At 39.3% G+C, this 17012-nt stretch overlaps 1 protein-coding gene across 8 annotated transcripts in view; it reads left to right on the forward strand.

The window, feature by feature from the left end:
• The window catches only part of LOC127629690 (synergin gamma-like), a 73541-nt gene that overhangs the window by 15658 nt on the left and 40871 nt on the right, over nt 1–17012 (forward strand). For all 8 annotated transcript variants that reach the window (XM_052106896.1, XM_052106898.1, XM_052106899.1 and 5 more), the window contains 6 exons: nt 639–713; nt 810–1006; nt 14293–14520; nt 14614–14750; nt 16291–16406; nt 16744–16806. In XM_052106896.1, the coding sequence (XP_051962856.1) occupies nt 639–713; nt 810–1006; nt 14293–14520; nt 14614–14750; nt 16291–16406; nt 16744–16806 (816 nt within the window). The remainder of the gene's footprint in view (nt 1–638; nt 714–809; nt 1007–14292; nt 14521–14613; nt 14751–16290; nt 16407–16743; nt 16807–17012) is intronic.

Consider the following 17012-nt stretch of genomic DNA (forward strand, 5'->3'; position numbering starts at 1 on the left):
AATAATTATAGAAATTTAAAGGAATAGTTTATGCATAAATGAATATTCTGTCATAATTTGCTCACCAATCCACAATCCGTCTTTCTTATGTAGAACACAAAAGGAGATGTTTTGATAAGAGTAAATAATGACCAAATCTTCAGTTTTGGGAGAAATATTCCTTTGGTTTGATCGGGGTTGTCTATTCAGCTGAACCTGTTGATGTCTTTAAGGGAGAACCTGTTATGTTTTTTGCTACTGATGGTAGTTTAAAGTCCTAATTTTGACTCGTAGTCTAATTTACTTTACTACAGGGCTCAGGGTTTTAGCGCAATTTTCCATGTGCACAGTGGAAATTCAAATGCATTCCGAGAAACATATTCAATGCTAATGCAAATTGACAGAACATTCCTCCCCGTATGTTTTGTCAATCTGTTTTCCTTACAAACCCACCGGTTCTTGGCCCAAGACAATTGAGCTGATGGTAGAAGCATTTAGTGTCTTTAGTGTATCTGTCCATGTTAGTGGTACATCCGACAACAGGTGTAACGACGTCTGACTGTGCTGTATACACATGGGATGTATGCTTGATTGAGCAGTCTTATATTAAGAGAGTACAAGAGCAGTATCTCACTTTTTTCCTTATCCATTATAAACAGGTGTGGGCGTCTACCCTCAACAAGACATGCAGCCCATGGTGCCAGCCTGGTTGTACAATGACACCCTTATCCCAGGTATATTTCGATACAGCAGATATGCTCTCGACTTCATTGTTCTGCAAAGTTAAGTTTATGTCCCAGTAACTAATGCAAATTGGCTGCTCTTTCCAGAGTTGTTCAAGAAGGTCTTTGAGTTCACCATGACACCAACAGGGATCGACACAGCCAAACTCTACCCCATTCTGATCTCATCGGGCCTGCCGCGGGAAGCATTAGGGCAGATTTGGGCCTTGGCCAACCGTACCACACCTGGCAAGTTGACCAAGGAAGAGCTTTACACTGTTCTGGCCTTGATCGGAGTTGCCCAGGTAATGACTGCCATTTCCAGATGGTCACAGTTTCACAAACTAAAAGTTGTACTGCTATTTTACAAGAAACAGAATGAGCTTTATAGCCAAGTATACTTACACACAAGGAATTTGTCATGGTGACAGAAGCTTCCAGTGTAAAGAGAATACAAAAAATATACATATGCAAAAAGGGATGTCACGATGTGAATTTTTGATGGTACGATTATTGTCTGATAAAAAAAATCAGGATTTTTACAATGATGCAACAAACCCTCCACAAACATATCACAACTTATGTTTTATTGCAGCATTCATAAGGACATTCAGTTAACATATATGTTCCTACTTCTATGTTGAAAACAAGTACGTAAAGTACTTGTATATAAGTAGATGCAATTTTCTCTATCTGCCCTCTGACACCAAAACATACTGTACCTTTTCAACAAAAAAGTATCTATACCCTTTCAATAAATAAATAAAAATACAAATAAGTAACCAAAAACAACTATAACTTAACCCATATGTTTAAAATAAAACTGGCTAGGGGCTAGGAGAACCTTCTTTCTGTATTCAGTAATCTAATGATCAGCCGGATAATCACAGCACTTTTACGCTTGCTGAAATCTTATTCAAGTAGGAAAAACAATTTGTAGGCATGGCATTTACAACATAAAGCTGAACCCCTCCTCTTTTAAACTTAAATATACAACTCTTCAGATTTACAGTTTCAATTCAGTGTTTGACTTTACCAAATGGTAAGTAGTACACTACATATAATATTTGCTGTGTTTGTAAAATGATTTCCTTCATCTGGGAATGAATCTCTGGATGTGATCCCTCAGGTGCTGGAACATATTAGATGTGTTCACCGATTTGCTGACACTTTTCATCTGCACGTTTTGCATACTGGATTCCCGTCTTCATCAACTCCTGTGTCATTTTTTAGATAGCCAAAATGCTCCCAAATAGCTGATTTAATTCGCTTATTTGGCGGATACAACTCCAGGAGAACCCCTTTCACATTCTTCAAGCTTACAAATTCTTACGGTTTAATAACCGTGACAATTTTAATCGTGGTTAACTCTGAAATCAGGTAATCGCGACATCCCTATATGCAACATATACTGTACATACAAACATTTTAAATATACATATAAACATATATACGTAAACTGTGAAATAATAATAAAAATAAGTTACAACAGTTAAATGTATTGAGGAAATTACAGTAGGGCAATAATAATGTTGTTCAAATATTTATGTGCAAAGTGATTTGTCAGAAGAGGTAGGATATGTCTAATAAATATAAATGGAATATAAATATGAATGAATAGTTGAATATGCGCATGATTGTATTGCCACAATGGAGAGTTTTGGGGCAGTTTTAACTGTTCATTATGTGAATGGCCCGAGGGAAGAAACTGTTCTTGATTGTTCAGGTGCTCAGTGCTCTGTAGTGCCTGCCAGAGGGCAACAGCCCAAAAAGGAAGTGTGCTGGTTGAATGGGGTCCAGATTGATTTTTCCAGCCCTTTTCCTCACTCTGGAGTTGTACAGTTCTTTGAGGGTGGGGAGGTGAGAACCAATAATCCGTTCAGCAGTCCGGACTATCCTTTGAAGTCTTCTGATGTCTGACTTTGTAACTGAACCAAACCAGACCGGACTATCCTTTGAAGTCTTCTGATATCTGACTTTGTAACTGAACCAAACCAGTTATTGAAGTGCAGAGGACAGACTCAGTGATTGCTGAGTAGAACTGGATCAGCAGCACCTGTGGCAGGTTAAATTTCCTCAGCTGGCAAAGGAAGTACAACCTCTGCTGGGCCTTTTTCTCAATGTGGGTCTCCCACTTCATGTCCTGTGAGATGGTAGTGCCAGGAACCTGAATCCACTGCTGCCACATTACTGTTCAGAATGATGAGTGAAGTTAATGTTGGGGTGTTCCCCCTAAAGTCTACTATCATCTCCACTGTTTTGAGCATGTTCAGCTTCAGGTTGTTTTGACTGCACCAGTGAGCCAGCTGTTCAACCTCCCTTCTGTAAGCAGACTCGTACTCATCTTGGATGAGGATAATGCCTGTAGTGTCGTCTGCAAACTTCAGGAGCTTTACAGAGGGGTTAACAATTTCAAGTTAACTATTTAGCTGAGACTTTATCCTTTACTGTACACTTATTAAAATGACAGTGCCCCCTGGGGCAACTTGATGTTAAGTGCCCAAGTTCTCAAGGGCACTATGAGGATAGTTAGTGGTTTGACTCTTGAGGGCCTTGAACCTACAACCTTTTGATTACAACCCATATCTTAAACTTCAAGCCACACCACCCCATTAAACATTCTTAGCTTATGCAGGATGCAAAGCCATCCTAGCAGAATCTGGTCTATGGTTGTTTTAGACATTTTAGCTCTTGATCCCATTTCTATTGTTGAAATGTTATGATTTGTAGAGTTGCAGCTCCTGTGTAAAGTGCATCTTTATCGGACCTTACTCAACCTTGGCAGCTGCACTCGCACGAGTAGGTAGCTCTGTCTGCAACCCATGGGACCCTTCCAGTAATAACTTCTGTTATGCAAATTGGGAAGCTCAATGAGCTTCCAGTGCTTCTGGTTTTGTAGAGCAATAAAGAAAGTAAAAGCTCTGGAGGTTGTTAGCAATGGCATTGAAAATGGAAGTTGACTTTAATGAATATTTTAGGCAAACAAATCAGGCTGCCTCTTGGCGGAGGTAGAATAGACAGCTGGATGGGGAAGCAAGTCTTTTGTCTGACAGCTTTGCTTTTTAATTTTTGCTCCCTGATGACAGACGTGCTGCAAATTCATTGTTTACGTATAAAGTTGAAGCACTCTCATCTATTATCTCACAAAATCATCATTGTGTGTAGGGAGAATGTCTGCTTTAATTGAGAGTCTTATAGCAGTGCGTCATACCTCAGTTAAATGAATGTCAGTAATCAGCATTTATCAGTCTGCTCCTGCTATTTATCATGTCTGCACTTTTTGTTATCATTGATGGTATCATGATGATTTAATGCTTCTCTTTATACAGGTGAAACTCGAAAATTAGAATATCGTGCAAAAGTTCATTAATTTCAGTAATTCAACTTAAAAGGTGAAACTAATATATTATATAGACTCATTACAAGCAAAGTAAGATATTTCAAGCCTTTATTTGATATAATTTTGATGATTATGGCTTACAGTTTATGAAAACCCCAAATTCAGAAAATCAGAAAATTAGAATATTGTGAAAAGGTTCAGTATTGTAGGCTCAAAGTGTCACACTCTAATCAGCTAAACACCTGCAAAGGGTTCCTGAGCCTTTAAATGGTCTCTCAGTCTGGTTCAGTTGAATTCACAATCATGGAGAAGACTGCTGACCTGACAGTTGTGCAGAAAACCATCATTGACACCCTCCACAAGGAGGGAAAGCCTCAAAAGGTAATTGCAAAAGAAGTTGGATGTTCTCAAAGTGCTGTATCAAAGCACATTAATAGAAAGTTAAGTGGAAGGGAAAAGTTTGGAAGAAAAAGGTGCACAAGCAGCAGGGATGACTGTAGCCTGGAGAGGATTGTCAGGAAAAGGCCATTCAAATGTGTGGGGGAGCTTCACAAGGAGTGAACTGAGGCTGGAGTTACTGCATCAAGAGCCACCACACACAGACGGGTCCTGGACATGGGCTTCAAATGTCAAACGTCTTACCTGGGCTAAAGAAAAAAGAACTGGTCTGTTGCTCAGTGGTCCAAAGTCCTCTTTTCTGATGAGAGCAAATTTTGCATCTCATTTGGAAACCAAGTTCCCAGAGTCTGGAGGAAGAATGGAGAGGCACACAATCCAAGATGCTTGAAGTCCAGTGTGAAGTTTCCACAGTCTGTGTTGGTTTGGGGAGCCATGTCATCGGCTGGTGTTGGTCCACTGTGCTTTATTAAGTCCAGAGTCAACGCAGCCGTCTACCGGGACATTTTAGAGCACTTCATGCTTCCTTCAGCAGACAAGCTTTATGGAGATGCTTGTAAGTGACTGCTAATTTTGCCTGAATTTATAAGGTCAGTATCGAATTATTCGTATAGTCATTTTGAAGGACTTTTATTTTGATACGGCCTTAATGTGCCAACATGGGTGTTTAAAGCGCGCTCTGTTTCCGCTATGTGTATGCGCACATTTTACGTGAAGGACGCAGCTTACATGCATGACGGTTTTCTCTCCCTGTGAAGTCTTTGTGCATCCCACTTGAGGGTTATAAGGTAAACTAAGTTAATGTTTATCTTTTTTTTTGTAATTGTATCGTTTTATTGTGATGTTGGTTAACGGGTTTGAGTGATACAGTGTTTGTTTGTTTTGCTGTAGCTCTTACGGTGTCTACATGAGTGTTACGATTCGAATAAAAAGCTAATGGAAACATCAGTTTAAGGAGTACTTGACCATCATTCCAGTGGGGTAGCTACAGTAAGAGCTTGGCCATTCGTCGTTCGAGACTGCTGCTGTGTTAATGATTGGTGTCCATGCCGACGGGTCTGTGAGAAGTGGATGTTCACGGGCAGCAGGTCGATTTCCGATGGTCAAATGTGGTTCGTTTATGGATAACCACGGTTGAAAACGAGGATTAAACTTACACTATGGATTGAGAAAGTCTGTGTTCTACTTCAGGTGACATTTTTCCTTGCACTTCTACAGCAGTAAAAGGACATTGAGCTCAAAACAAGGGTTTGAAATGTTTAAAGCATTTTGAAAGACCAAATAATTTATTGTGTTTGAAGAAGTGATATATGTACGAGTTTTAAAGGAAATATTTGTCTTTCAAAGGGTTGTTTTAAAAACACAAAACCACTTGATATTAATGTTTGAAACTATATGATTACTGTTTGGTAATTTAAATAATGTTTTAACTGTGCTGGACATTTTATATTATTGTGTGTGTTAGTTTGGTAATTTTTAAAATGACTGAGTTAAATTGTTCTTTTGATAATGTTGAATGTGAAGGGCTGATTAATAGTCTCCAACACGATATTGAAGTCCTTAATAATGAATATCAAACATCAACAGAGAGTTTAAAGCGACAACAGATAATAGAGACAATTGAGGCTAAAGAACAATCTATGAGTGAACTTAAAATCAAACTCAGAGAAAATTTAGCAGATTCTCAAGGTCCTCGACGTTCTGTTCGCCCACAAAATCCTACAGGGAAAATGCTTGCATTTCAAAAGATGAAATTCAGAAGAAAGAAAGAAAGATTATTTCCATGTATGAACAATGGAAAATGTTGGCACGTAAGGCTAGAGATCAACTTAAGTCTGATATTACTGAGAGCCAGGTAGCAAATCTTATTGATACCCTGGAAGAGGAAAAGGAGAAAATTATGCGTATCTATGTTGAAGTTCGAAATTATGTCACGCCATCTACTGAACTGAGACGTTGTATTGATGCTTGTGAGGCTGTAACAACAGAAATAGTAAAAGTTGGTTATGAAAGAATATCAGGCATTGATGAATTTGATGTAGAACAAGTAAAACATCGCTAAAGGATTTACTTGAATTTAGCCATACTCGTTCTATCTATGGCTCTACTGTTTCTCGAATTAGCCATAAGTCTAGTGCTCAATCGAGTCATCGTACTGCCTCTTCATGTGTAGCATCAAAACATGCTGAAGCAGCTGCAGAATTGGCGGCAAAAGAAGTGGAGTACAAAATGTTAATGGAGGAAAATAAACGGAAGGAGATCTTAGATGCTCAAAAACGTGAACTAGAGCAGTTACAGGCGGAAAAGGTTTTAAAAGTAGCACAGGCAAGGTTTGAGGCCTATAATCGGATAGTAGTGCAAGAAGTTGCTGATCTTTCAACAAACCATGTTATCAGAGAACAACATTGCCTTCCAAGCCTTTCTTGCCAACTTGCTAATGATATATCTCCATCTCAAAATGAACTGCCTTTTCTTGTTCAAGCCCTACAAGACAGCATAAATTTGAATAGATTGCCAGCTCCAGAGCCCTTTGTGTTTAATGGTGATCCCATTCAGTATGTTGAGTGGAAGGCTTCCTTCATGTCCTTGATTGATCGAAAGAGTATATCTGCTGCTGACAAACTTTATTATCTAAAAGGTATGTGGGTGGATCGGCACGCAAGACCTTGGATGGTACCTTCTACAGGAGTGATAATGAAGCTTATAAAGATGCCTGGAGTAAATTAGATCAAAGGTATGGTCAACCATTTGTGATTCAACGTGCTTTTCAGCCAGAAGCTTGCAAATTGGCCAAAAATTCAATCAAAGGATGCTATTGGACTTAGAGAATTTTCGGATTTTCTTAATGCCTGCCAAGGTGCCATACCTCATGTTGCAAGTCTACAAATCTTAAATGACTGTGACGAAAACCAAAAGTTAGTTCAAAAACTACCTGAATGGGCTGCTTCGCGTTGGAATCGTCAAGTTACACAAACCTTGAGAAACAATAATGATTTTCCTGACTTTAAGACCTTTACAGCATTCATCTCATTAGAAGCAGAGATTGGCTGTAATCCAGTCACGTCATCTTATGCTCTCAGTCTAACATCTGTTAACAAACAAAATTCCAGAGAGTCTAAAGGAAATAAGGCTAATGTCCTTAATACTCAGACCGATTTGGGGTTTAATAGACCAAAGATCATCAAGCAAACTGTCAAACCTCCCTGTGTATTTTGTCAAGATCCTAAACATCAGCTCTATGATTGTTCCAAACTGATGACCAAGACACTAGCAGAACGACGGGCATACATAAAGGAAAATAATCTTTGTTATGGATGTTTGAAAACTGGCCATAGAGCAAGAGACTGTCGTCATCGTCATTCCTGTAACTCATGTAAAGGGAAACATCCTACTTGCCTTCATGATGATAACTTCACCAAAAGAGAAAGGCTAGTTCCATTAACGGCATCTGCTCCAAGGTCAGAAGATGAGTCAACAGCGGTTCTGTCTTTGAGTGTGGCCAGAAAGGGATCATCTTATACATCAATGGTTGTGCCAGTATGGTTATCATCAAGCAACAATGCAAGTACGGAAAAATTAGTTTATGCCTTGCTCGATTCACAGAGTGATACAACCTTTATCGACCAAGAAGTTAGCAATGTCTTGCAAGCAGATAAATTTCTTGTCAAGTTAAAACTGACCACCATGACTGGAAAGGATACCATAGTGAAGAGTGAAAGGATCTCAGGACTTCGTGTAAGGGGTTATAGTTCTGCCACTTATATTGAACTCCCCTGTCTATACTAAAGATTGTATTCCTGTCAACCATGCACATATACCTACGTGTGAAACAGCTAAACTTTGGAATCATCTTTCTGCAATTGTTGAAGAGATGCCCTCTTTGAAGGACTGTGAAGCTGGCCTTTTGATTGGCTATAATTGTGCTAGAGCACTGGCACCAAGACAAGTGATTTTAGGAGAGAACGATGAACCTTATGCTGTCAAGACTGATTTGGGTTGGAGCATTGTTGGACCTTCATTACCCAGGCTTGACTCTTCAGGTATCACTAGTCTCTGTCATAGACTTTCGGTTAAAGAAATTCCTCCGTTGACTCCAGTAGATGCCATACACATTTTAAAATCTGATTTTAGGGATGCTAATGATGATGACAAAACTCTTTCCCAAGATGACATCACCTTTTTGAACAAGTTAAGTGATGGTATAAGGAGAAATAGCTCTGGACACTATGAAATGCCTCTACCCTTCAAAGAGAGACCTAATTTGCCAGACAACAGACAACTTGCTCTTGTGAGACTTAATCATCTAAAGAGAAAATTGTTGAAGGACCAAAGGTACAAAGAGCATTATGTGAAATTTATGGAGGAGGTCATTGATAGAGGAGAGGCAGAGGAAGTTAAAGATGGAGGGAGTGAAGGTGGAAAATGGTATGTTCCTCATCACGGTGTTTATCACCGAAAAAACCAGACAAGCTGAGAGTTGTTTTTGATTGTTCTGCGAGGTATGATGGAATCAGTTTAAATGATCATCTCCTTCAAGGACCTGATTTGATGAACAATTTGACCGGGGTTCTTCTCAGATTTCGCCAGCACCCTGTTGCTTTAATATGTGATATTGAGAAAATGTTTCATCAGTTCCATGTGCCCGAAGCAGACAGAAATTTTCTGCGTTTCTTGTGGTGGAGAAATGGAGACTTAAAAGAACAACCTCGAGAGTACAGAATGACAGTTCATCTCTTTGGAGCGTCTTCATCTCCAGGATGTGTGAACTATGGATTGAAGTATTTGGCTGAAGGTAACAAGGATCAGTACCCTTTGGGATCTCAGTTTGTAATGAATGATTTTTATGTGGACGATGGTGTTACAAGTGTACAAACAACAGAGGATGCAATTCAACTTGCTCAAGAAGCCCGGGACCTTTGTGCTGTTGGTGGCCTTAGACTTCACAAATTTGTGTCCAATTTTAATGCTGTGCTGGAAAGTATTCCTCCCTCAGAACGAGCAATCAATGTAAAAGAACCTGATCTCTCATTTGATTCCTTGACAGAGCGGACATTGGGGATTCAGTGGAACATGGAACTTGATTGTTTTAAGTTTGATATTTCTCTCAAGGAACAGCCAGTAACTCGACGTGGAATTTTATCTACGATTGCATCATTGTATGACCCATTAGGGTTCTTGGCTCCATTTATTCTTCATGGAAAGAAAATACTTCAGGAAGTATGCAGACATGGTATAGGGTGGGATGAGACACTGAGAAATGAGTTGCAGCCAAGTTGGGAGTGCTGGAGAAGAGATTTGGGTAACTTGAAGAAAGTGACTATTCCCGCACATATGCTCCTCCTGGGTTTGGAAAGGTAAAGGAAGTAGAGCTGCATCATTTTTCAGACGCTAGTACTAGTGGCTATGGACAGTGCTCATATCTGAGATTGAAAAATGAAAGGAAAGATGTCCATGTTGCTCTCGCCATGGGGAAGTCTCGTGTGTCTCCTTTAAAGATTACAACTATTCCAAGGTTGGAGTTGACGGCTGCAGTCGTTTCAGTGAGCGTCAGTAAAATCCTTAAGCAAGAACTTCGGTATGCTGACATCACAGAGTTTTTCTGGACTGACTCCAAGGTTGTTCTGGGATATATCAATAATGAGGCCAGACGATTCCATACATTTGTTGCTAACAGAGTGCAAAAGATTCATTTAAGTACAGTGCCGCAGCAATGGCGGTATGTTCCAACAAAGGAAAATCCTGCAGATCATGTCTCAAGAGGTCTCACTGTTGATGAAATGATTTCATCTGACTGGTTCACAGGGCCAAGTTTCTTATGGAATAAGGAGATGGTTCTTCCTGCCAACGAGATTCCAGAATTACAACCAAGTGACACAGAAGTCAGATGTTCTCAAACGCTTAACATAAATGCAGTGGAACAGGAATTTATTTTAAATCGCCTGTCAAAGTTCTCGTCTTGGTCTAAGGTAATAGGAGCAATCGCACGTATTCAACGACGGATTCGCAAGGATAAGTCAAACAGACTTTCTACAGTTGAGGAAAGAGAAAGGCGAAGTGCCTCATAATCAAACTTCTGCAAGGACATGTGTTTGAAATTGAATTGAAAGCATTAAGTAAAGGTATCCAATTGTCATCTCACAATGAATTGTACAACCTTGATCCATTTCTCGATAGTGATGGTGTGCTTAAGGTGGGAGGAAGACTTCGCAATTCTTCTCTTTGTAGTCTACTCAAACATCCTACAATTATCCCCAAGGACCATCACATTACTGAAAATGATTATTGCTGATTGCCATGAAAGAGTTAAACATCAAGGTAAAGGATTTACCATCAATGAAATTCGTTCAAGTGGGTTTTGGATCCTAGGCATCAATTGTGTTGTAGCATCTCATGTGCGTAACTGTGTTACCTGTAGAAAACACAGGCGTCCAACAGAAGAGCAAAGGATGGCTGACTTGCCTTCAGAGAGAGTGAATCCTTCTCCACCATTCACTTACTGTGGTATGGATTGTTTTGGTCCATTTTCTGTGAAACAAGGACGAAGAGCGCACAAGAGATATGGATTGATCTTGACTTGTTTGTCTTCCCGTGCCATTCATATTGAGATGCTTGATTCAATGTCAACAGATTCCTTCATTAATAGCTTGCGTTGTTTTATCGCCATACGTGGGGCTGTGCGGCAGATTAGATCTGATCAGGGGAGTAACTTTGTAGGGGCTAAGAATGAGTTGGCTGAAGCGCTCAAAGAACTTGACACTGAGAAGTTAAATAATTTCTTGGCTTCGAATCAGTGCGACTTTGTTATGAATGTACCATGTGCAAGTCATACAGGAGGTGTATGGGAGCGACAGATTAGGACTGTCAGAAGTGTCCTCCAGTCTACACTTTTAATTGCTTCTGAAAGGATTGACGATTCATCTTTAAGAGCGTTCCTTTACTGAAGCCATGTCAATTGTAAACAGTCAGCCCACTTACTGTCAACAATTTAAGCGACCCAAATAGCCTTGAACCCATAGCGCCAAATCATTTTCTTACCATGAAATCTACCATTGCCTTACCTCCTCCAGGCAAGTTTACTAGAGAAGATCTTTTTGCCAGAAAAAGGTGGCGCCATGTTCAATATCTTGCTGAACAATTTTGGAGTCAGCTAGCGTAAAGAGTATCTCTCCAATATTGCAGTCAGACAGCGTTGGCACACCCCTAAGAGAAATATGTTAGTAGGGGACATTGTGATTGTTAAGGACAATGATCTACCTAGACATAAATGGTCTTTAGGTAGGATTGCAGAAACGACCATAGATTCGGATGGACTTGTGCGGAGAGTCAGGGTTTATTTTGGTGATAAAAATCTGGGAAAGAAAGGAGAACGTCTTGGGAAGCCTTCTGTTGTTGAACGTCCTGTTCAGAAGTTGGTTTTATTGTTGGAGACTTGTTAAATTTTTTTTTTTTTTGATGTTTGTTTTTTTTTGGTTTATATTATTTGAAGTGTCATTGTAATTTTGAAATCATTTGTTTATTATAACTCATGATTTGGTGGGAGTGTAAGTGACTGCTAATTTTGCCTGAATTTATAAGGTCAGTATCGAATTATTCAGTATAGTCATTTTGAAGGACTTTTATTTTGATACGGCCTTAATGTGCCAACATGGGTGTTTAAAGCGCTCTGTTTCCGCTATGTGTATCGCACATTTTACGTGAAGGACGCAGCTTACATGCATGACGGTTTTCTCTCCTGTGAAGTCTTTGTGCATCCCACTTGAGGGTTATAAGGTAAACTAAGTTAATGTTTATCTTTTTTTTTGTAATTGTATCGTTTTATTGTGATGTTGGTTAACGGGTTTGAGTGATACAGTGTTTGTTTGTTTTGCTGTAGCTCTTACGGTGTCTACATGAGTGTTACGATTCGAATAAAAAGCTAATGGAAACATCAGTTTAAGGAGTACTTGACCATCATTCCAGTGGGGTAGCTACAATGCTGACTTCATTTTCCAGCAGGACTTGGCACCTGCCCACACTGCCAAAAGTACCAAAACCTGGTTCAATGACCATGGTATTACTGTGCTTGATTGGCCAGCAAACTCGCCTGACCTGAACCCCATAGAGAATCTATGGGGCATTGCCAAGAGAAAGATGAGAGACATGAGACCAAACAATGCAGAAGAGCTGAAGGCCGCTATTGAAGCATCTTGGTCTTCCATAACACCTCAGCAGTGCCACAGGCTGATAGCATCCATGCCACGCCGCATTGAGGCAGTAATTAATGCAAAAGGGGCCCAAACCAAGTACTGAGTACATATGCATGATTATACTTTTCAGAGGGCCGACATTTCTGTATTTAAAATACTTTTTTGTTATTGATTTCATGTAATATTCTAATTTTCTGAGATTCTGAATTTGGGGTTTTCATAAGCTGTAAGCCATAATCATCAAAATTATATCAAATAAAGGCTTGAAATATCTTACTTTGCTTGTAATGAGTCTATATAATATATTAGTTTCACCTTTTAAGTTGAATTACTGAAATTAATGAACTTTTGCACGATATTCTAATTTTTCGAGTTTCACCTGTAGCTTTTTGATTAATGGGGATGGTGTGACATAGTTGTTAAATATATGGGTTGGTAACTGAATAGCTGTAGGTTCAAATTCCACAGTGGTAGATCCATGAATGATCAACATTGTGACCTAGAGGAAGGCACTTACCTGCAGGTTGTTTCAGGAGGACTGCAAACTGTAAAGCTAGAAACATACTGTACAGAGGTATGCAGATGCAAATGTTTGGCCAACGCATTGCAAGCTCATTGTCCTGTTGTGCATACTTGACCCTATTTCGTTAAGGCCAAAGTATACTTCGGTTTTCTTCATGCTGGTATGTCTCGCGCACAATGCATCCATTTTTTCAAGACACTTGGACTGTCCTCATCTTTGCACGTTGTCAGCACATGCAACAGGCATTGACTGTTCTAAAGAGTATCTCATAGGAGTCAGATTGCCCATGCAGTGAATGAAAATGTATGGGCTAATGGTCAAAAGATTATGCTTTGAAAGTCTGAGCACGGGGCCATGTGCTTGATGCAAAAACGAAGTATACCAGAGCCATTACTGTGGTGATAACTAACCTTAAAACTCTAGGGACTAGTAGATTTAGCTTAAAATGTCTGTACCATTAAACCTCGTATTATTAATCAAATAGCTACCTATATTAATGTATAGAGCTTAACTTAACATTATATGCTAATGCCTGCTAAATCATCTCTTGATGAGAATGCAATGCATATTTGAAGTCTTATTTTGGAATGCAGCAACACTTGATGCTGAGCTTGCATGGCTAGAAGTGTTTGCATTTGCGTACTCTCATAGAATATGTTGTTTATGCATCTGCTAAATTACTTGTGCTCTTTATCAGAACCCTTCTATATAGTGGAGCCTACAAGCTTAGCATAAAATAGCATAATGCGGCTGTCCCATAGAATGTCTATGGAACAGCCACGTTATGCTATTTTATGCTAAGCTTGTGACCTCACTGGCGAGGAGAAAAAAGGCCAGTTTTTTTAACGGATGTCTCATCATTTAATGAATTGACCACCTGTACACTAATCTCCAACATGTTTTACACTAAACAATCCTTTTAAACTGAATTATGTGTGGAGTTTACTATAATAAAATTGCTGTTTTATAAGAGAAGACACAGACAATTTTGCAACAAGTAGGTGTCAGTTTACAGCTCCCCTCATTTATTTGTATGGTATCTTCAAATGGTGACTTGTAACACGCTAGTTGACCGTTACACTATCATTACTGAGTTCACCTTTAAACTCCTTGGTCTAAATTACTTTTTATGGTTGTATTTTCAAGAGTGGTCTTACAGTCATGAGTCTGGATATCCTGAGTCAGTTTCCTTCCCCGCCTGTGCCCAATCTACCAGCCATGGCTATGGCCATTCCCACTGTCCTGCCTCAGCACCAGCAGCCCATCATGACCCAGACGCCCATGTCCATGGCAATGCCCAACCTTGCTGCACCTGTCGTGGGTATGACCCCAAACCCACCTGCTAGCTTCATCACAAACTTCCCTCCAGTTCAGGTAAACATCATACAATGTATTGTAGTCACCTAAACAAAAAATGTCATCTTTATTGGCACTAGCAGATTTTCTTGCTCTATTGTTCTACGTTAGGCTGCCAAGGCTGATGACGATGATTTTCAGGACTTCCAGGAAGCCCCAAAAGCTGGTGCCAGAGATGACTCATTCACAGATTTCCAAGGAGAGACAGGGGGAGCGTACCCCGCCATGGCAACATCATCCCAGAGCGGGTATAAGCACCAATTTTGATCAAGCAAAGCCCTTACAAATTGTGACATATTGACGTGTGCCTGCAAAAACACATTGTATTAGTAATGCAAGCTACGAATATAGAAATGTGTTGTAAAACATAATCTCATCATCTCTCATTAGTAGCTTATGATTTTGTGTTTATGCTTTGCTAATTCATCCTGACTTGATTCACTCATCTGGGGGACAGAATTGCTCTTTGCTTTGTAATGGCTTGCAATAACCCGCCCAATGCAACAATCACCTCTACCATCTTTTTTTAATGAACCCATTTCATTGGACAGCTGATAAGCTCATCCCATTTTATTTCTGTTCACATCTGCATGGAGAGATTTTATGCTCCCAGGGAAAAGACGATGAAAGGCAATTATAGAAAGCAGGGAGTGAGAGGGGGAATAGAGGAGAAAATAATTTTCTCCAAGTGCCACGACCTCCAACAGTCGATCATCCTTCCTAAGCACAAAGGCTTCTTTGTTTTAGAGGAATGTTTTGTTTCTTGAGAGTGTCAGATCACATGGTAATTAAAGCAGAAAAAATGAAAAGTGGTGAGAGTAATACAGAAAGTGAGGGTGGTGAGATCAGAGGTGTACTCTTGTGCTGGAATATTGCTCTGTTATGAGGGAAGTGATCCAAGACGGAGGGGAGGGAAGAGGGATAGTGTAATGCTATCTCTTGAAACAGATTTTTATTTAGAAGAAAATGCAGACTGAATCCCAATTCACATTTCGCATATACCTATTACACACACAAAAAGTTTGCTGATGATGGGAAAACGCATACTTTTTAGATAAAAGTAAGATGGTACACCACTGGGGCATACTACCACATACTTTTTCACATTGTATGCATGTAATTCTTTATATTCATTACCTTTAAATTCCTTATTACTTGTTATAGGCATCCTTGCATTCCTACTCCTCTTCCATAGTGCAAGGAGGTCTGGAGAGTGGACAGTATTAGCATATAAAGTATCCACATAAACACACTTAAAAAAATCCATAAATAGTACACTACCTGGCCAAGTTTGGCTTAATTAACATACGATCATTTAGGATGCACTAATTTGAAAATAATCTTACATATGGTTCTATAAGATAAATATGGTGCAAATCGTGTCTATCATGTAAATTATGTGTCATTTTTATGTTTATGAATTATGTTTATTATTAAAAGGGTGGTCCTGGTTAACAGTACTTAATCCCAAATCAATATTTTGCATGAAGAAAATGAAGTCTACATTTAGGATATCTACATGTATTAACAATTGTTATTATTATTATTTTTTAATTTTGCATTTTGACATTATTTTTAGAACATTAAAGCACATTTTACAGCACATTTCTCATTAGCGTAGCATATTTTTTGATTTTGGAGTAAAATAGGACTTTTCTACAGAATCACCCAAAAGCATCAAAGAACAATGACAAATGTCTCTAAAAACAAAATATAATGCATTGGCTTGCCAATACAATGTCTTTGATCTCTTTTGATTGAGTTAGGTTTATGTTTTGTCTCTCACAGTGTTCCTGCCATGTTGACTCCAGTGTCTGGATCTTCATCCTCCTCCTCAGATAAATATGCAGTGTTTAAGCAGCTGTCAGTGGAGCAGCCTGCAGTGCCCACACCTCCTGTCTCAGGTAACATCACACACACACACACACACACACACACACACACACACACACACACACACACACACACACACACACATATCCCTCTAGCTTTAGGGATACACCTCATTAGCCCTTTGTTGGTGGAAGATCTCTTAAAGGACTGCTGTCATATCAGTTTAACAATGAAGACAAATTCTGTTGTCTAAATGCATTTTAAATAAAACAAAGATTTATTGTGTGGCTCACAGATGTGTTTTGCATAAAGAAATTCTCCTATTAATCAACTCCTGCAAATTTAGTCCAAAGTATTTCATTTACACACAAGCTTTTGTGATTGACTGTGTTTGTTCTTTTGGTCCAGATTCTGGGGACAAATACAGTGTTTTCCGAGAGCTTGATCACCCTTCAGACAGAAAACCAGTGGGTAAGCAGATCCACATCTTACACTGCAAGATTCTACCAAAGAAACACAAATTGGAGATAAACAATGCATGAGCACTGCTCCTACAACATTACATTAATGCAATTACATGAACCTAAATACTGGGTTCCCATTGTCATGGAAACATTTTAAAATTGTGATTTCCAGGCCTTAAAATTCACAGAATGTTCTGTAGTATAGTTTTTCTT

The sequence above is a fragment of the Xyrauchen texanus genome, chromosome 36 (assembly GCF_025860055.1).
Source record: "Xyrauchen texanus isolate HMW12.3.18 chromosome 36, RBS_HiC_50CHRs, whole genome shotgun sequence".
NCBI lineage: Eukaryota > Metazoa > Chordata > Actinopteri > Cypriniformes > Catostomidae > Xyrauchen > Xyrauchen texanus.